General features: G+C 42.9%; 1 protein-coding gene across 1 annotated transcript in view; it reads right to left on the reverse strand.

The window, feature by feature from the left end:
- Positions 1-21,493, reverse strand: part of LOC117512896 — a 77,687-nt gene that overhangs the window by 31,897 nt on the left and 24,297 nt on the right. The window contains exons 3-4 of the mRNA XM_034173129.1: positions 20,039-20,337; positions 18,996-19,100 (exon numbers count right to left, since the gene is read on the reverse strand). Coding sequence (XP_034029020.1) covers positions 18,996-19,100; positions 20,039-20,337 — 404 coding nt within the window. The remainder of the gene's footprint in view (positions 1-18,995; positions 19,101-20,038; positions 20,338-21,493) is intronic.

Consider the following 21,493-nt stretch of genomic DNA (forward strand, 5'->3'; position numbering starts at 1 on the left):
GCCTTGTCTTCACACACCTCAAGGCCATCTCTGACCCCCACCTGGATCCCCTGCAGTTCACCGACACAGCCAACAGGTCTGCAGACAAAGCTGTCAACATCGCCCTCCACTTCCTCCTCCATCCTCTGGACTTCACAGGAACCTATGCCAGGATTATGTTTGTGGACTTCATCCCAGCCCTGCTGCAGGACAAGCTCTCTCAGCTTGGTGTGCCTGAGTCCACTTGTCCGTGGATCACTGACTTCCTGTCTAACAGGAGGCAGCATGTGAAATTGGGAGGGCACATCTCCGACACACTGTCCATCAGCACTGGATCCTCCCCAATGCTGCATTCTTTCTCTTCTACTCTTCTGTCTGTACACCAACAGCTGCACCTCCACCACCAGTCTGTGAAGCTCCTGAGGTTTACAGATACATATACAACCCTCATCAGACTCATCTCTGATGGGGACCAGTCTGTCTACAAATAGGAGATCGATCACCTGCTGTCCTGGTGCAGACAGAACAATCTGAACCTTTATGCCCACAAGGCAATGGCGTTGGTTGTTGATGTCAGAAAAACCCTGTCCTGGCCAACCCCATCACCCTGTGTGACTGCCCAGTTGCCATTGTGGAGTCCCTCTGTTGCCTGGATGTACTTTCTGCGGCAGCTGAGGAAGTTTAACCTGCCAAAAACAATGATGGTGAACTTCTACACTGCCATCATTGAGTCCATCATCTCCTCCTCCATCACCGTCTGGTACGCTGCTGCTACTGCTAAGGACAGGAGCAGACTGCAGCTTACCATCCACACAGCAGAGAAGGTGATCGACTGCAGTCTGCCATCCCTACAGGACCTGTTTACCTCCAGGGCCCTGAGGCGAGCAGGGACGATTGTGGGTGACCCCTCCCACCCAGGACATAAACATTTTGTCACCCTCCCCTCTGGCAGATGGCTGAGGTCCATCAGGACTAAAACGTCAAGACATAAAAACAGCTTTTCATCTGCAGTTGAACTAAAACAATGCCAGAGGCTCCCATTTACTCTGCCCCGCCACCATAAAGTACAGATTGGTCATCCCTGCATTGTAAGGTACTGTACATCTGTAGATCTGTACTCCAATCACCCGTTTTTGAACTGTCCATTCCATTACATTTTACCTGTTTAACAGTGAATATAGTTTTGTCTATCTGACTTTTTTTTACTTCTTACAGAAGTGTTTTTCTTTTCTTTTTCTCATTGTTTATGCGCCAATAACACCAGATCAAATTCTAAGTGAGGGGAGCTATGAAGAAGATGAAGGCAGTTGGATCAGACGACATTCCAGTGAAGGCAAGAATTGTCTATAGAGAAGGCAGTGGAGTTTCTAACCAGATTGACTAATTAAATTGTGGAAAGTGAGAGGATGCCTGAGAAGTGGAAACAAACTGTGCTAGTTCCTATTTTTTAAGAACAAGGCTGATGTGCATCACTGCAGGAACTACAGACGCTTAATGTTTCTGTGAAGGCTCTCAGTTGTCCAGGTTGTTTCCATAGTAGAGAAGCTTGAATCTTTGACTGGACTGGGTCGCTTGACGCGGGGACGTTTCCCTTCAAAACGCAGAAGCTTCCTCAGCTAAAATTCTTGCTCTGGTAGTCTGACTTCTGCCTTGACTCTTGTAGAGAAGAACAAACAGAAGCCACAAAAGCTGGAGTTTTAAACCTAACCAGACCCCTCCTACCGAGAGGCAGACTGCTATTGGCAAGTGACTAAACAATTGCTTTAATTAGCACCTATTATGCTCTAGTTAGCACCCTCCCAATGACAGGGTAGCTGTCGCTCCTAATGATGGGACAAATGACACCATACTTTCATCTGCCTCCAGCTGAAGGTCCTTGATCTTGTTCACAAAATCTTGTGTGTTCTTCACATGGTGGTCTGAGTTACCCATTAGAGGAGCCAAAATCCACTTGAGGTGCTTGGCCAAATTGTAAATGATGGAATCTGTGCTACAAACAATAGACCTGAGTGGCACATCCTGTTTGTGGATTTTGGGCAGCCCATAGATGCATGGAGTGGCGTCCCCAAGGTACAGTCTGTAGTACGCCTGCCTGTCTGTGTCCCTCTTTCTCCAGGTTTTAGAGGTAGTTAATGATTTTCTTCTTATAGCCACTTGTGGGGTCTCTCTTCAGACGCTCATATGTATTGGAGTCACTGAGCAAGTTGTTGATCTTGGCCTAGTAGTCCGATGTGTTCAGGACCACTGTGCATCTGCCTTTATCCGCTGGCAGAATAAGGATGCTTTGGTCCTTCTGCAATGCTGACAAAGCTTTCCATTCTTCTCCTGTGATGTGGGACGGAGAAGGCTTAGCACTGTTCAGCACTGCTGTGACTCTTAGTCGGAGGTCCCCAGCTTCTGACTCTGACAAACTGTTATGTTTAACTGCTGACTCTACTGCAGTGATGTAATCTACTGTCAGTATATGTTTAGGGGTCACTGAGAAATTTAGTTCTTTAGCGAGCACATCCTTTTCTGTCTGTGTAAGAACCCTGTCAGATAGATTCTTTACCCAATTTTCCCTGTTGTCACTAATTTGTCTGGGTGTATCTTTATAACTGCCCCCACTGAAAGTAAGCCTTTTCTGCACTAAAAGGTTGTGAAACTTCCTGATTTGCCGCTCCTTACTTTTTAAATGCTCAGACATTTGAATTTTAAGTATGAACTTTGTGATCTTATTATGGGCCTCTTCCCCTACTAAAGTTTCTAACCTTTTGTGAAGACTATCAAGATCATTTTGGAGGTCTAATATTTTAAAATGAAGCCTTCTAATTCTAAGACCCAAAATCCTCCTAAGGTAACTGTGCTGGATCTTTTCTACTGTGTGACCTGTTTCTAGTGCCTTCTGCTTCATGCATTTGGGAATAATGTTGTTTTGTTTTTATCTCAAGTTAAATCTTAAGTGGTTTCTAAAGTTAGCTATCTTTTTAAATAGCTAACAATAGCTGCGATGGGGTCTCTGGTATCCCCCATTGCGGCCAATCTGTACATGGAGCGAGTGGAGAAGAGAGCCTTGATGTCTTTCACGGGCATCTCTCCCAGTCACTGGTTCAGATATGTTGATGCACATCGGTTAAAATCAAGCAACAGGAAGTTGAGGACTTTACAGAGTACATCGACTCAGTGGACTCCAATATCAAGTTCACACGTGAGGATGCCAGAAACAACCATTTAGCCTTCTTGGACTGTGATGTTATGATTGGAGAGAACAGGTAGCTCCAGACAGGGGTTTACAGAAATCCCACTCACACTGACCAATATCTGCTCTTTTGCTCAAACCACCCCCTTGAACACAAGCTAGGGGTGATCAGGACTCTTCAACACAGAGCCCTAGAGGTGCCCACAACTACAGAGGGAAGGGCTAAAGAACAACAACATGTCCGGAAAGCCCTCACAATATGTGGGTACCCACGATGGTCCCTGGATAAAGTGCAGAAGTCCCAGAGAACTAAGAGACCAGACAGACAGGAGATGGAGACAAGAAGAAGAGGAGTGTCTCTCCCTTATTTAGCAGGAGTAGGGGAAAAACTACAGAGGATCTTCAGACAGCACAAAATCCCAGTTTACTTTAAACCTGTTAATACCTTGAGACAGAAATTAGTTCACCCTAAGGACAGGATCCCTAGTTACAAACAGAGCAATGTGGTGTATTCTATCAGATGTCAGGAAAACTGTAACGAACACTACATAGGTGAGACTCAGACACAAAAGGCTATACCAGCACTGCAGAGAGGGCACCAGTGGACCTCAATCTGCAGTTCATGTCCACCTTAAACAAGGAAGTTAAAATCTTAGCCAGAGAAAAGAAATGGTTTGAGAGAGGGGTGAAGGAGGCATTGTATGTGAAACACTTGAAACCCAGCCTTAACCGGGGAGGGGGTCTGAGACACGCTTTGTCCCGTTTACAATGGGGTACTCAGGTCAAAGCAGTTTCAGTCTTTTGTTCATGGTAATGAGTCATTCACGTCATCAGGAGAGTCATTAGGAGAGGCGTCAGTCCCATCATTAGGAGGGACAGCTGCCCTGTCATTAGGAGGGTGCTAACTAGAGAACAATAGGTGCTAATTAAAGCAATTGTTTAGTCACTAGCCAATAGCATTCTGCCTCTCGGTAGGATGGGTCTGGTTAGGTTTAAAACTCCAGCCTTTGTGGCTTCTGTTTGTTCTTCTCTACAAGAGTCAAGACAGAAGTCAGACTACCAGAGCAAGAATTTTAGCTGAGGAAGCTTCTGCGATTTGAAGCGAAATGTCCTCGCGTCAAGCAACCCAGTCCAGTCGAAGATTCAAGCTTCTCTACTATAGAGGCATAAAGCAGATGAGCCACAGCGTGAAATTATGGGAAAAGCAGTGGAAGCTAGGCTTCGAAAACAGGTGAAGATCTGTGAGCAGCAATATGGTTTCATGCAAGGACACTGAGGATGGAGCAACCAGGCAGGAGGAGAAGAGGGAGGCCAAAGTGGATGGATGAGACGGATGTGTTGAGGGAGAACACGCAGGTCGTTGTTGTGACAGAAGAAATTACAGAGGGTGAGATGAAGACAGATAACCTGTTGTGGTGAGCCCTGACATGAGCAGCCAGAAGAAGAAGAACAAGATCCCAGAAAGCCAGCTCTGCTGTTTTTAGCCCTCTGTCCTTCATCAACACATCCAAATACATTATTGACTAATGCAAAATGTGCGTGTTGCAAGCACAGCTTAGAAGCTCACATGTGCTTTGGCTGAATCCAGTCCACAATATTTCCAGTTAGATTCTGTTCATCAGCTGGATGGAAAATCTACAAATTTGTACAGTAACACTACCTCTCACCTTAGTGACATGAAATTTGGGGTTCCACAGGGGTCTGTCTTAGGCCCCCTGCTTTTCTCCCTATACCTCTTGGGCACATATTGCGGCGTTTTGGGATTACCTTTCACTGCTATGCAGATGATACTCAGTTATACATGCCAATAACTGCTGGTAATCTCATCCACATAAGATCCTTAGAAGATTGCCTTGTGTCAGTGAGAAGCTGGATGTCTAGCAAGTTCCTAATTTTAAAGTCTGATAAGACTGGAATGATGGTTCCTGGTCCAGTGAGACATCGGCATCAATTTGACCAGTTAACGCTTAGCCTAGACTCGTGTGTCATACATCACACTGACAAAGTGAGAATACAACTCCCATCCAGAGATGGGAGTTGTATTCGTGTTGGCGATCCTCCTGTCCTGTGCGCCAATAGCATTTCTTGTATATTCGTCCGTGAATTGTTCTGTGAATTGTTCTGTAATTTATGTTTTGTAGCATGGGCCAAGCAGAGGGTCACCCCTTTGAGACTGGTCTGCTTGAGGTTTCTTCCTCAGAGGGAGTTTTTCCTTACCACTGTTGCTCTGGGGGTTGGTAACATTAGACCTTATTGTGATTGGTGTTATATAAATGAAAATAAATTGAAACTGAATTGAACTGAATTTGAAAATCTCTCAACTCTGTTTGACTTTACGTAATGATGTTCTCAGTTTGTCATTGTCATACTGTCACAGCTCATGATTAAACAAAGAAGTAGACAAACAGTCGAAATAGGTTTGTGATGTCCACAGAGGGGACAGGCAGCCAGAGCAGTGCGGAGACATCTGAAAAGTGATTGAGAATCAGCAGCACAGCGTAGACCTCTGTAAGGAGACAGAAAGTCCAAGAGGCCTATCTGATGGTCAGAATAGGGCTGAAAGTCCAGGGGACCAGTGGGAGAGCCAAAACAAGGCAGAGAGTTCAAAGGGCTGCCCAAGCTGCTGAAACAAGGCAGAGAATACAGGAGTCTAACCCAGAAATGTGAAGAGGGCAGAGACATCCATGTAGAGGTGGCTGCCTCACCATCTCCTTAAAAGCCATGTCATGAGCTGCCTTTGGCTCTGGAACAAAATCAGAAGACGTGGCACAGCATATGCAGGGCGATTGAGAAATTTTGAGCCTGACCCAGAGAAAGTAGTGCATTGTTGTCCATCTTTTGCACTCTGATAAACCAACATTTCTGAAGAATGTGTGAAGTTTTGATTCACTGGGTGCAACATTTAGAAATGTTGGTTTCTGAGAATGTAAACGATGGACAACCACGCAATTTCAATTTCAATTTCAATTTATTTCCTTTATATAGCGCCAAATCACAACAGAGTTGCCTCAAGGCACTTCACACAGGTAAGGTCTAACCTTACCAACCCCAGAGCAACAGTGGTAAGGAAAAACTCCCTCTGAGGAAGAAACCTCAAGCAGACCAGACTCAAAGGGGTGACCCTCTGCTTGGGCCATGCTACAAACAAGAATTACAGAAATAATTCACAGAACAATTCACGGACGAATATACAAGAATTGCTGTTGGTGCACAGGACAGGAGGATCGCCAACACAAACACAACTCCCATCTCTGGATGGAGCTGCACCTTAAATGGAGAAAAAACAGAATCAGGCATCAGAAAGAGAAAAAATACTGTATAATTTGCCAGCATTAATCAACAAGAAGAACAGAAGAAATACTAAGGTGATCGCCGGCCACTAGCCCTAAGTTTCACTAAAAGACCCAGAATTTAGGTGAAGTTGAGGCCGCGGCCCACTTCAATTACTAATAACATGAATTAAAAGAGTAATAAGCGTAAAACAAAACTGCACCAGTATGCTAGCCATATGAAAGGGAAAATAAGTGCGTAAGGTTTAATTAGGTCAGCTAGGTAGGGAGGTGCCAGTCCATGAATAATTTTATAGGTTAGTAGCAGAACCTTAAAACCTGATCTCACTGGGACAGGAAGCCAGTGAAGAGATGCCAAAATGGGTGTAATGTGGTCAAACTTTCTGCTTCGTGTCAAAAGTCTGGCTGCAGTATTCTGAACCAATTGGAGACCATAATGTTAGACTGCGGTAAACCAGAAAACAGAACATTGCAGTAGTCCAATCTAGAAGAGATGAACGCATGGATCAGGGTCTCAGCATCAGCCATAGACAGGATGGGACGAATCTTCGCTATATTTCACAGGTGGAAGAAAGCAGTCCTAGTAATATTTCTAATATGGAGACCAAAGGACAACGAAGGATCAAAAATTACCCCAAGGTTCCTCACTTTGTCACTGTGATGTATGACACACGAGCCTAGGCTGAGTGTTAACTGGTCAAATTGATGCTGATGTCTCACTGGACCAAGAACCATCATTTCAGTCTTTTCAGAGTTTAAAAGTAGGAGGTTTCTAGACATCCAGCTTTTGACTGATGCAAGGCAATCTTCTAAGGATTTTAAGTGAACGAGATTACCATCAGTTATCGGCATATATAACTGAGTATCATCTGCACAATCCCAAAATGTTGCAATATGTGCCCAAGGGGTGCTATATAAAGGGAGAAAAGCAGGGGGCCTAAGACAGACCCCTGAGGAACCCCAAATTTCATGTCACTAAGGTTAGAGGTAATGTTACTGTACAAAACACAGTGAGAACGACTGGTCAAGTGTGACGTCAGCCAAGGGGACTCCCAGTAATCCCAAAATGATTTTCCAGCCTATCAAGTAGAATATGATGATCCACTGTATCAAATGCAGCACTGAGATCTAACAGCAACAGAACCGTAGTGGTGTCCGAATCCATTGTAAGCAGAAGATCATTCACTACTTTAGTGAGAGCCGTTTCTGTGGAATGATATTTTCTAAAAGCAGACTGCAGCGGCTCAAAGAGATTATTCTCAGTAAGATAGTCTACAAACTGCTGTGACACCACTTTTTCCAGAATTTTAGAGCAAAATGATAGATTTGATATCGGCCGATAGTTTTTCAATACACTAGGGTCAAGATTAGGTTTCTTAAATAATGGTTTAATCACTGCATATTTGAAACATTTAGGAACAGATCCAGAAGTTAAAGAAAGATTAATAATTTCCAGCTCAATCGGCCCAAGAGTGGGCCACAGGTCCTTAAACAGTTTTGTTGGTATAGGATCAAATAAACAGGTTGTGCTTTTTGTTGATGTTACGAGTTTCGTCAGCATGTCTAGAGAGATACCATCAAATTCTGTAAATCTAGGTAATACCTCAGTAGTGGCACCCACCTCAATAGCAGGGTGTAGTGGCTGGGTTAAGGCATGCTGGGATATGTTCAACCTAATATTATCTATTTTCTTCTCAAAGTAATCCAGGAAATCTTGTGCTGTAAAAGGAGAGCGAACTACAAGTGGTTGTCCATGAATAAGTGTTGCCACCATGTTGAACAAGAACTTTGAGTTATGCTTGTTTTTGTTGATCAAATCAGAGTAATACAAACAAATACAAATACAAACAACATGGGAAGGTTGTTAAAGGCAAACATACTGGTAGACCAAGGAAGACATCAAAGCGTCAAGAAAGAAAACTTAAAGCAACAAGTCTCAAAAATCAAAAATGCACAACACAACAGAGTCCAGCTTCATGCCAACCACAAAGCCAGCCCAGCTGATCAGTTTGTCCAGCCTGGATGTGTCCTTCTTGGATGTGCTAGAGTGCCTTGATTGAGAGTGACGTCAACTCAGAACATGGCGCCATTTTGGTTCCAACTGCGCTTAACCCTCTGGGGTCCGAGGGCATATTTTGGACAATTCACTTGCCTGGCATAAATGTTTTATTATTGCTGTTAACAACTCTCCCTGCATCCCACAATCAAGTTTTATGTCTCTTTTTTTCAGCACAACCTGTACTTTCAAAATATATATGCTATAGTTGTGTGTAATAAAGGTTTACAATCAGAAATAAAAAAGGAAAAAGTAAAGCGGAAAATAATTTTCCACACACATTTATTCAAAACACACAGCAAACTATAATAAAATAGTAACACATTACTCCTAAAAACAATCTTTGGTGTGTCACGTGAGGTGAATCTGCCCTACGATTGGATTTTGCAAAACCATGTGACGGTGAAACAATTCCGATTGGACACTCACATTGCTCACATCATCACACAGCTTCTATGAGGAGTACAAAGATGGTGGAAAGTGGCTCGAACATCCGCGGAGTTAACGTTTCAGCAAAAAAAAAAGTATGTTTCTATCTCATATCATTAAAAAGTTATTTATAATTTAGTAAAACTTGGTCTTAGCCATCATATACGACGGCGTCGGCCCCAGAGGGATAAATCACATAACTGTCTCTGGTCACACATGCGAGAGGTTTAATGGAAATACATTGCGATCAGACAGGACATTTTATGGGATGCGAGCGAAAAATCCACTGTACAAAATCCGTTATATACAGTCTTTATTACATGGAAAATAATACAAAATGTGGGACTTTTTTTGTCCGGTGACTGAATATCTGGTTTATACAACCCCTGGCAATAATTATGGAATCACCGGTCTCGGAGGATGTTCATTCAGTTGTTTAATTTTGTAGAAAAAAAGCAGATCACAGATATGACACAAAACTAAAGTCATTTCAAATGGCAACTTTCTGGCTTTAAGAAACACTATAAGAAATCAGGAAAAAAAATTGTGGCAGTCAGTAACGGTTACTTTTTTAGACCGAGCAGAGGGAAAAAAATATGGAATCACTCAATTCTGAGGAAAAAATTATGAAATCACCCTGTAAATTTTCATCCCCAAAACTAACACCTGCATCAAATCAGATCTGCTCGTTAGTCTGCATCTAAAAAGGAGTGATCACACCTTGGAGAGCTGTTGCACCAAGTGGACTGACATGAATCATGGCTCCAACACAAGAGATGTCAATTGAAACAAAGTAGAGGATTATCAAACTCTTAAAAGAGGGTAAATCATCACGCAATGTTGCAAAAGATGCTGGTTGTTCACAGTCAGCTGTGTCTAAACTCTGGACCAAATACAAACAACATGGGAAGGTTGTTAAAGGTTAAAACTTAAAGCAATATGTCTCAAAAATTAGAAAATGCACAACAAAACAAATGAGGAACAAATGGGAGGAAACTGGAGTCAACGTCTGTGACCGAACTGTAAGAAACCGCCTAAAGGAAATGGGATTTACATACAGAAAAGCTAAACGAAAGCCATCATTAACACCTAAACAGAAAAAAACAAGGTTACAATGGGCTAAAGAAAAGCAATCGTGGACTGTGGATGACTGGATGAAAGTCATATTTAGTGATGAATCTCAAATCTGCATTGGGCAAGGTGATGATGCTGGAACTTTTGTTTGGTGCCGTTCCAATGAGATTTATAAAGATGACTGCCTGAAGAGAACATGTAAATTTCCACAGTCATTGATGATATGGGGCTGCATGTCAGGTAAAGGCACTGGGGAGATGGCTGTCATTATATCATCAATAAATGCACAAGTTTACGTTGATATTTTGGACACTTTTCTTATCCCATCAATTGAAAGGATGTTTGGGGATGATGAAATCATTTTTCAAGATGATAATGCATCTTGCCATAGAGCAAAAACTGTGAAAACATTCCTTGCAAAAAGACACATAGGGTCAATGTCATGGCCTGCAAATACTCCGGATCTTAATCCAATTGAAAATATTTGGTGGAAGTTGAAGAAAATGGTCCATGACAAGGCTCCAACCTGCAAAGCTGATCTGGCAACAGCAATCAGAGAAAGTTGGAGCCACATTGATGAAGAGTACTGTTTGTCACTCATTAAGTCCATGCCTCAGAGACGGCAAGCTGTTATAAAAGCCAGAGGTGGTGCAACAAAATACTAGTGATGTGTTGGAGCGTTCTTTTGTTTTTCATGATTCCATAATTTTTTCCTCAGAATTGAGTGATTCCATATTTTTTTCCCTCTGCTTGGTCTAAAAAAGTAACCGTTACTGACTGCCACAATTTTTTTTCCTGATTTCTTATAGTGTTTCTTAAAGCCAGAAAGTTGCCATTTGAAATGACTTTAGTTTTGTGTCATGACTGTGATCTGCTTTTTTTCTACAAAATTAAACAACTGAATGAACATCCTCCGAGGCCGGTGATTCCATAATTTTTCCCAAGGGTTGTAGGTCCACTTTGTAGCCAATAGTGCATGCTTATAGTCTAAGATAGCATCACACCATGCAAGGTGGAATACTTCTAATTTTGAACGACGCCATTTCCGTTCTAGACCGCTTGCTTTATGCTTGAGGTCACGCAGGTAATCACTGAACCAAGGTGACTGCGATTTGGGGGAGCGCGGTTTCAACACAGGTGGTGCAATCATGTCGAGTGTCTTTTTGAGCACTGAATTTAAACTATCCACAAGTCTGTCTGACTGGGTATTTGTCAAAAGTGAGGCTAAGACATCAGGCAATCTAGCTTCTACTTCAGTCTTAGTTGAGGAGTTGATGCATCGCCGTAATCAACTCAATCAATCAACTTTTTTTTTATATAGCGCCAAATCACAACAAACAGTTGCCCCAAGGCGCTTTATATTGTAAGGCAAGGCCATACAATAATTATGAAAAACCCCAACGGTCAAACGACCCCCTGTGAGCAAGCACTTGGCAACAGTGGGAAGGAAAAACTCCCTCTTAACAGGAAGAAACCTCCAGCAGAACCAGGCTCAGGGAGGGGCAGTCTTCTGCTGAGACTGGTTGGGGCTGAGGGAAAGAACCAGGAAAAAGACATGCTGTGGAGGGGGGCAGAGATCGATCACCAATGATTAAATGCGGAGTGATGCATACAGAGCAAAAAGAGAAAGAAACAGTGCATCATGGGAACCCCCCCACAGTCTACGTCTAAAGCAGCATAACCAAGGGATAGTCCAGGGTCACTCGATCCAGCCCTAACTATAAGCCTTAGCGAAAAGGAAAGTTTTAAGCCTAATCTTAAAAGTAGAGAGGGTATCTGTCTCCCTGATCTGAATTGGGAGCTGGTTCCACAGGAGAGGAGCCTGAAAGCTGAAGGCTCTGCCTCCCATTCTACTCTTACAAACCCTAGGAACTACAAGTAAGCCTGCAGTCTGAGAGCGAAGCGCTCTATTAGGGTGATATGGTACTACGAGGTCCCTAAGATAAGATGGGACCTGATTATTCAAAACCTTATAAGTAAGAAGAAGAATTTTAAATTCTATTCTAGAATTAACAGGAAGCCAATGAAGAGAGGCCAACACGGGTGAGATATGCTCTCTCCTGCTAGTCCCCGTCAGTACTCTAGCTGCAGCATTTTGAATTAACTGAAGGCTTTTTAGGGAACTTTTAGGACAACCTGATAATAAAGAATTACAATAGTCCAGCCTAGAGGAAATAAATGCCTGAATTAGTTTTTCAGCATCACTCTGAGACAAGACCTTTCTGATTTTAGAGATATTGCGTAAATGCAAAAAGGCAGTCCTACATATTTGTTTAATATGCGCTTTGAATGACATATCCTGATCAAAAATGACTCCAAGATTTCTCACAGTATTACTAGAGGTCAGGGAAATGCCATCCAGAGTAAAGATCTGGTTAGACACCATGCTTCTAAGATTTGTGGGGCCAAGTACAATAACTTCAGTTTTATCTGAGTTTAAAAGCAGAAAATTAGAGATCATCCATGTCTTTATGTCTGTAAGACAATCCTGCAGTTTAGCTAATTGGTGTGTGTCCTCTGGCTTCATGGATAGATAAAGCTGGGTATCATCTGCCTAACAATGAAAATTTAAGCAATACCGTCTAATAATACTGCCTAAGGGAAGCATGTATAAAGTGAATAAAATTGGTCCTAGCACAGAACCTTGTGGAACTCCATAATTAACTTTAGTCTGTGAAGAAGATTCCCCATTTACATGAACAAACTGTAATCTATTAGACAAATATGATTCAAACCACCGCAGCGCAGTGCCTTTAATACCTATGACATGCTCTAATCTCTGTAAGAAAATTTTATGGTCAACAGTATCAAAAGCAGCACTGAGGTCCAACAGAACAAGCACAGAGATAAGTCCACTGTCCGAAGCCATAAGAAGATCATTTGTAACCTTCACTAATGCTGTTTCTGTACTATGATGAATTCTAAAACCTGACTGAACCTCTTCAAATAGACCATTCCTCTGCAGGTGATCAGTTAGCTGTTTTACAACTACCCTCTCAAGAATCTTTGAGAGAAAAGGAAGGTTGGAGATTGGCCTATAATTAGCTAAAATAGCTGGGTCAAGTGATGGCTTTTTAAGTAATGGTTTAATTACTGCCACCTTAAAAGCCTGTGGTACATAGCCAACTAACAAAGATAAGTTGATCATATTTAAGATTGAAGCATTAAATAATGGTAGGACTTCCTTGAGCAGCCTGGCAGGAATGGGGTCTAATAAACATGTTGATGGTTTGGATGAAGTAACTAATGAAAATAACTCAGACAGAACAATCGGAGAGAAAGAGTCTAACCAAATACCGGCATCACTGAAAGCAGCCAAAGATAACGATACATCTTTGGGATGGTTATGAGTAATTTTTTCTCTAATAGTCAAAATTTTGTTAGCAAAGAAAGTCATGAAGTCATTACTAGTTAAAGTTAATGGAATACTCAGCTCAATAGAGCTCTGACTCTTTGTCAGCCTGGCTACAGTGCTGAAAAGAAACCTGGGGTTGTTCTTATTTTCTTCAATTAGTGATGAGTAGAAAGATGTCCTAGCTTTACGGAGGGCTTTTTTATAGAGCAACAAACTCTTTTTCCAGGCTAAGTGAAGATCTTCTAAATTAGTGAGACGCCATTTCCTCTCCAACTTACGGGTTATCTGCTTTAAGCTACGAGTTTGTGAGTTATACCACGGAGTCAGACACTTCTGATTTAAAGCTCTCTTTTTCAGAGGAGCTACAGCATCCAAAGTTGTCTTCAATGAGGATGTAAAACTATTGACGAGATACTCTAACTCCCTTACAGAGTTTAGGTAGCTACTCTGCTCTGTGTTGGTATATGACAATAGAGAACATAAAGAAGGAATCATATCCTTAAACCTAGTTACAGCGCTTTCTGAAAGACTTCTAGTGTAATGAAACTTATTCCCCACTGCAGGGTAGTCCATCAGGGTAAATGTAAATGTTATTAAAAAATGATCAGACAGAAGGGAGTTTTCAGGGAATACTGTTAAGTCTTCTATTTCCATACCATAAGTCACAACAAGATCTAAGATATGATTAAAGTGGTGGGTGGACTCATTTACTTTTTGAGCAAAGCCAATAGAGTCTAATAATAGATTAAATGCAGTGTTGAGGCTGTCATTCTCAGCATCTGTGTGGATGTTAAAATCGCCCACTATAAGTATCTTATCTGAGCTAAGCACTAAGTCAGACAGAAGGTCTGAAAATTCACAGAGAAACTCACAGTAACGACCAGGTGGACGATAGATAATAACAAATAAAACTGGTTTTTGGGACTTCCAATTTGGATGGAAAAGACTAAGAGACAAGCTTTCAAATGAATTAAAGCTCTGTCTAGGTTTTTGATTAATTAATAAGCTGGAATGGAAGATTGCCGCTAATCCTCCGCCCCGGCCCGTACTACGAGCATTCTGACAGTTAGTGTGACTCGGGGGTGTTGACTCATTTAAACTAACATATTCATCCTGCTGTAACCAGGTTTCTGTTAGGCAGAATAAATCAATACGTTGATCAATTATTATATCATTTACCAACAGGGACTTAGAAGAGAGAGACCTAATGTTTAATAGATCACATTTAACTGTTTTAGTCTGTGGTGCAGTTGAAGGTGCTATATTATTTTTTCTTTTTGAATTTTTTTGCTTAAATAGATTTTTGCTGGTTATTGGTGGTCTGGAAGCAGGCACCGTCTCTACGGGGATGGGGTAATGAGGGGATGGCAGGGGGAGAGAAGCTGCAGAGAGGTGTATAAGACCACAGCTCTGCCTCCTGGTCCCAACGCTAGACAGTCACAGTTTGGAGGATCCAAGAAAATTGGCCAGATTTCTAGAAATGAGAGCTGCTCCATCTAAAGTGGGATGGATGCCGTCTCTCCTAACAAGACCAGGTTTTCCCCAGAAGCTTTGCCAATTATCAATGAAGCCCACCTCATTTTTTGGACACCACTCAGACAGCCAGCAATTCAAGGAGAACATGCGGCTAAACATGTCACTCCCGGTCTGATTGGGGAGGGGCCCAGAGAAAACAACAGAGTCCGACATTGTTTTTGCAAAGTTACACACCGATTTAATGTTAATTTTAGTGACCTCCGATTGGCGTAACCGAGTGTCATTACTGCCGACATGAATTACAATCTTACCAAATTTACGCTTAGCCTTAGCCAGCAATTTCAAATTTCCTTCAATGTCGCCTGCTCTGGCCCCCGGAAGACAATTGACAATGGTTGCTGGTGTCGCTAACTTCACATTTCTCAAAACAGAGTCGCCAATAACCAGAGTTTGATCCTCGGCGAGTGTATCGTCGAGTGGGGAAAAACGGTTAGAGATGTGCACGGGTTGACGGTGTACACGGGGCTTCTGTTTAGGGCTACGCTTCCTCCTCACAGTCACCCAGTCAGCCTGCTTTCCCGACTGCCCGGGATCCGCCGGGGGGGAACTAACGGTGGCTAAGCCACCTTGGTCCGCACCGACTACAGGGGCCTGGTTAGCTGTAGAATTTTCCACGGTGCGGAGCCGAGTCTCCAATTCGCCCAGCCTGATAAATCAGTAATGATAAATAAGGTTGTTGTTCCACTAAACACAGCAGTGAAACTGTAAACTTAATAAGTGAGTGATCAGAGACCACTGATGTAAGAGGCATGATGTCACTATTCGTGACAGCAATACCACGTGCGAGAACCAGATCCAGGGTATTTCCACTAATGTGCGTCGGATCCCGAATGCATTGCCGAAATCCTAATGCATTCATAATTTCCATAAATGATTTGCAGAGGGGATCAGAAGGCTTATTTATATGAACATTAAAGTCACCAATGATCAGAATGTTATCTGCTCTCATTGACAAGTTAGAAATGAACGCACCAAATTCATCTAAGAATTCAGAATATGGGCCAGGAGGCCTATATACAGTGACAAAGTAATACGGCTGATTTTTATTCTTCTGACCTTGGCAATGCATAATATCCTGAGCGGAGTGGAGAATAAGATGCTCAAAGGAGTTATATTTGTGACCCCCAACCGCTAATAAGCTAAACCTAGATTTATAAATAAGAACTACACCCCCACCTTGCTTCGCATCACGAGGGACGTGACTAAATGTATATGCTGATGGGCAGGCCTCATTTAAGGGGAGGACAGCTGTAGGTTTAAGCCAGGTTTCACATAACCCAATCATATCTAAGTGATGATCAATAATTAAATCATTAATCAACAGTGATTTTGAGGACAGTGATCTTATGTTAATGAGACCCAGTCTAAGGACCTCAGTGGGGTTGACAGTTGAGCTGTTTGGGTTTAGGGGTGGTTCCAGAGTGGCATATATAAGATGCCTGTAAGTAGGTTTAGGTTTGAGACATTCCACACACATAGGTAGCAGACATGAAATCTTTGATATTGCTGGAACAACCATTTTGCCATTCTCAATTTCAACATGATCCAATATAGTAATGGGTATTATGTTTGCAAAGCATATCCCTCTATGATTTTTATGGACATGTCTACGGGAGCAGGCCATAGTCTCAACTTGTTGAAATTCCCTCCCTGGCAGATAAACTGTACTATCACCATAGTGGATTTTCTGCACTAATTTCCCCGCTAAGCTAATGGATTCCACATCCACATTTGTCATAAGCCTTGCAGGGTCTCTAATCACCTGCTCCGTGGCCTGCTGTACATTCCTAATGTTACCCTCCCTGTAGAGCTCTATCTATGTTCGCAGACAAGATGGCGGCGCCTTCCCCAGTAGGGTGGAGGCCGTCCAGCATCAGCAGGCCACGGCGGCCCCAGAACGAAGGCCAGTTATCAATAAAGCTAAAGCCTTGCTGTCTACAAAACTGCGCCAGCCACCTATTTAATGATGTCAGCCTGCTAAACGCCTCATCAGTACCCCGGGAGGGGAGGGGACCAGAGACTGTTAATCGATGCCGACACATCTTTCTGGCAAGGTCACAAGTCCTCTCTATGTCCATTTTTGTGACCTCTGAGTGCTTCATCCTGATATCATTGGTGCCAACGTGAATAACTATGTGACTATATCTCATGTCATGTTCCTTCGTCTGTCTTCCCTTCTGCAGCGTCAGCACCCTAAGATGAGATGCAATGTCGGAAGCTCTGGCCCCAGGAATACATTTAACGTCAGCCGGCATCTGTAACCTGACTTTGCGGGTGATAGAATCCCCTATCACTAAAGTCCGGTGTTTCGGCCTGGAGACAGGAGTGGAAGTCACGCGTGGACATCTGGCAAATCCAAGGGGGAGAACCGATTCACAGTTCGCACTGGCGAGTGTGATCGGGGTGCCACAACCGGGCACCAAGCCCTACGGGGCTTCCTCCGCCTAGCCACAGTCCGAAAGCCGTCCTCCACAGCCGGCATTTCTAAGCTGATGCTAATGGGCTCGCTAGCCAGCCCACCACTAACCTCATCTGGAGTGCCGTAACATCTAACTCCACTGCGCTAAGAAGCTGCTCTAAGTTACGGACACAGCTCTCTACGAGAGCCACCCTATCTTCCAACATCACGCAGGATTTACGGAGGGTGTAAAGTAGAATTAGTAGTGTACTTTGTGCACTAAGAAATTCAAAAATGTAGCCAAGCATACACGAGCTAACCAATAATGGATAAGCTAACCACTCCTAAGGCTCACACAGACGCAGATAAATGAATAAAAATTCACAGCAGTTGCACTGAAAAACTAACAGAAGTATTAAACAGGTAAAAAAAAAAAAAGCAGCAGCTATAAAATACACTAAACAGTTAATTAACTAAAAGGAGTGTAAAAAAATGAAATGAAAAAATGACAAGGGTCACAAATAGCTAACGCAAGCTAGCCGCTAGCGAAAACGCTAGCCGCTCCTAAGATTTTACACAGGAGTAAAAATTACTTAAAATTCACAGCAGTTCAACTGAAAAACGAACACAAGTATTAAACGGGTAGAAAAGAAATAGCTATAAAAAGTAACAACGGAGAGGGGAGGTGTCGACCTAGCTAGCGAAAGCTAACCACTAGCGATTCACAACAAGACTGTTGTTAAATAACTTTCAGAGTCGATACAATTAATAACCAGAAGAGTGCTAAACAGAAATAAAAGAAGCGTACACAACCGTGTGAAGTTCAGAGTGGCGTCACAGCAACAAACAGTCCGTCAGATGCAAGTTGCCAGATCTGTGAAAATCAGCAAAATCCCTTCTTCACGCCCTTCTTTTTCTGGGTCTACATCAAAACTTCTCAATCACCCCTCATACTTGCATCCTTGCACCCAGCAGCAGGACATGTAGGAGCAGAAGCAGAAGTCCCCAAGTCCTGAGGTGGCTGAGCACAACAGGGCTAAAATCCTGTGGGACTTCAACTTCCAGACAGACAAGCAGCTGCTGGCCAACCAACGAGACATAGTGGTGGTTGACAAGGGAAAGAAGACCACAATTGTGATCAATGTGTCAATCCCAGCTGACAGCAACACGAGAAAGAAGGAGCACAAGAATCACAGAAGTAACAAGGGCTGAAGGAACAACTGGAGCAGATGTAGAAGGTAAAGTCCAAAGTGCTCCCAGTAGTAATAGGAGCACTGGGAGCTATAACACCCAAATTGGACCCTTTGGGTCGGAATCAGAGTTTTACGAACGCTGTACTAGAAGGTGACACTCTCAATGTACCAGTTGATTTAGGCTCTTATCCTCACCTATGGTCATGAAGAAGAATAAGACTGTGGATACAAGCGCTTGAAATAGGTCTTACAGGTACATCCACCTGGGAGGAGACACCAGGGAAGACCCAGGACATGTTGAAGGGATTATATTTCCCAGCTGTTTTGGGAACACCTTGGGATCCCCCAGGAATTGTCACAGGACACGGCTGAGGATAGGGAAGTGTGGGATGTGCTGCTTGGTCTACTGTTACTGTGACCCAGATCAAGATAAGTGATAGAAAATTAATGAATAATAATAATAATAATAATAATAGTAATACTTTGTGTTTGTTTGTTCATTTTTACCTGCTGGAGGTTATCGAAAGATGACTCCTTGCATTTGGAAGAAACAATGTCCTGAAATGTCTTTGTTGCATCGACACACTCTGCATTCTTTGCTTTTCCAACGATCTGTGAGGAGAAGACATAGTGTGTATCACAACACGACAAAAAGCTGGAACTGCATCTCTGAGACCAGAACAAAAAGCAAGCACAGTCACTTTCTGCTGCTCATTTGGTTCTTTGATTTGGTCTTTTGGCCATTTGGTGATTTGGCACATTACACCTATCCTGGCCTCCCTCCACTGGCTGCCTGTGCACTTTAGGGTTCAGATTCTTTTTCTTTTAGATGCTTTTATTTTTATTTTTTTTATTTTTATCCCTCTGAGCTTCTTCACCCCTACAACCCTGCACGGTGCTGCTGGTCAGCTGATCAGCTGCTTCTTGAAGTACCGAGTTCCAAGCAAACGCTCGTTCTCAGTTGCAGCTCCAAAAATTTGGAATGATCTACTTGCACATTAGGCCTCCTCACTGTCTGTTTTTAAAACTAAACTTAAAACCCACTTTTATTCACTGGCTTTTAACACAATATGAGAATTTGTTTCGTTTTAGTTGTTTTGCTTGTTTATTGCTGTTTTTATTGTTGTAGGGTTGCTCTGTTTTTTTTTTTATGACCCCCATGTACAGCACTTTGTTTCAGTTTTACAGTTGAGTTGAATTTGGTGATTTGGTCGTTTGGTAATTCTATGATTCAGTGATTTTTTAACGGGTTATGCTTGTTACACATAATGTCACAAAAATTCTGCTAGCTTGGTGATGGGACAGAATTTCCAAGAAATTATCTATTTCTGTCCACATTTTGTCATCTGACTTCGTAAACAACAGTGAGGAGGAGTTCTCCAGTTGTTATATTACAGTAAGCTGGTCTCCCACTGCTGATTTTTGGCCCTGATTGCATTCCTGATACAAAAAATAAGGAACTCGGGCTTGATTCATGACAACAGCAGTTTAGCATTGTGCGTCGTATTATTATACAAACAAAGAACGGTTTCCTTTGGCTTCAGTCATACCTGGTTGCACACAGCTTTTCCATATCGTACAAACGTGGCGAAGTGCTCACAGTTGAGAGTGAACAGTCGGTACGGCAGCTTCTCATCCAGAAGGGCATCACGGCGCTGTTTCATAGCTTCTGGTGATGATGGCATGAAGGCGTGTCGGTTGTTACTGATCAAGATGTGGGCTCCTTTCGGGACATTTATCTCCCCAAGAGGCATCCTGCGGATTCTGGTTGCTCCGAGAAGAAGGTCTCCACATACAGGGGCGATGGATTGCAGGTGACTACGTACGGTGCCCATCACCCGGCCCTCATCTGAAGACAAGAACACTTTATTTAAAGGGTGAGTTCTGGGTGAGACAGTGACACCGGTGTTGCAGCAGTTTCCATATCATGACAGGCCTGAGGTCCCTGGAGGTCCCTGGATTATTCCAGAACATCCTAACCAATTTGCTCTCATCTGAGGGTGACAGTTTGAGTCTTCTTCCAGAACCTGGCAAAATGGTGACACATCTGATTAAATTGTATATACAAGTACCAGTAACTACTTGCAGTGGTGGGCACAGCTAACCAAAAAGTTAGCTTTGATAACAGCTAATCGGCTAACTGAAAAGTTATCTTTTATAAAGGTAAACTGATAAACCACCCAAAAATTTATCGGAAGCTACAGATAACCAATAACTTCGAAAATTGAGTTTTAACACCACAATCACAAACCCAAACAATGAATCATCACTTCTGTCTTTGTGCACTGTGCCCCCTGCTGGAGGCTAATGTTTACTATGTATTTTATTAACCACACACAGCAGTTCCACCATGAAGCAGAGGTCTTGGAAAATAAAGCAGTTTTGACTTATGGTTTTGATTTATAAATCAAATGAATCCGGATAGAATAACTCCATTAATGACAATTCTGTCATTTGTACAAAGTTAAAATGTAACATATCTTTTAATTTTACATAATGTGTTGTGTGGGCCGCTGAAGAGGAGGTACTGCTGGCCCACCACCAGAGGGCGCCCTGCCTGAAGTGCGGGCTTCAGGCACGAGAGGGCGCTGCCGCCTCAGGAACAAGCCGTGGTGACAGCTGTCACCCATCATCCGTGACAGCTGTCACTAATCATCACATCTGGTATAAAAGAAGGAAGACACCTCCACCAAACTGCCGAGATATCATCTTCATCTGGAAGTAATATCCTCAGCCTTTTGTGATATTTGTAAATCTGTTATTGCGAGTGTTTGCGGGAGTACCGGTCCGTTTAGTGGAGGCTGTGCAAGACGGCGCTCTTTTTCTTCTGAGGGACCGCTGCAAAGTGTTGAGTGAGAGGTGGAGGTGGAATTCCCACCAGGATTGTTACTGGGTGTTCACACACCCACCCTTTGACTGTCTTTTGCTTTCTGCCAGCAGTACCAGATCCGACACGCCGGGAAGGTGGCCACCTGGGGACTCCGGGACTTGGCGGCTCCAGTATT

Source organism: Thalassophryne amazonica, chromosome 6 (assembly GCF_902500255.1).
Source record: "Thalassophryne amazonica chromosome 6, fThaAma1.1, whole genome shotgun sequence".
Taxonomy (NCBI): Eukaryota; Metazoa; Chordata; class Actinopteri; order Batrachoidiformes; family Batrachoididae; genus Thalassophryne; species Thalassophryne amazonica.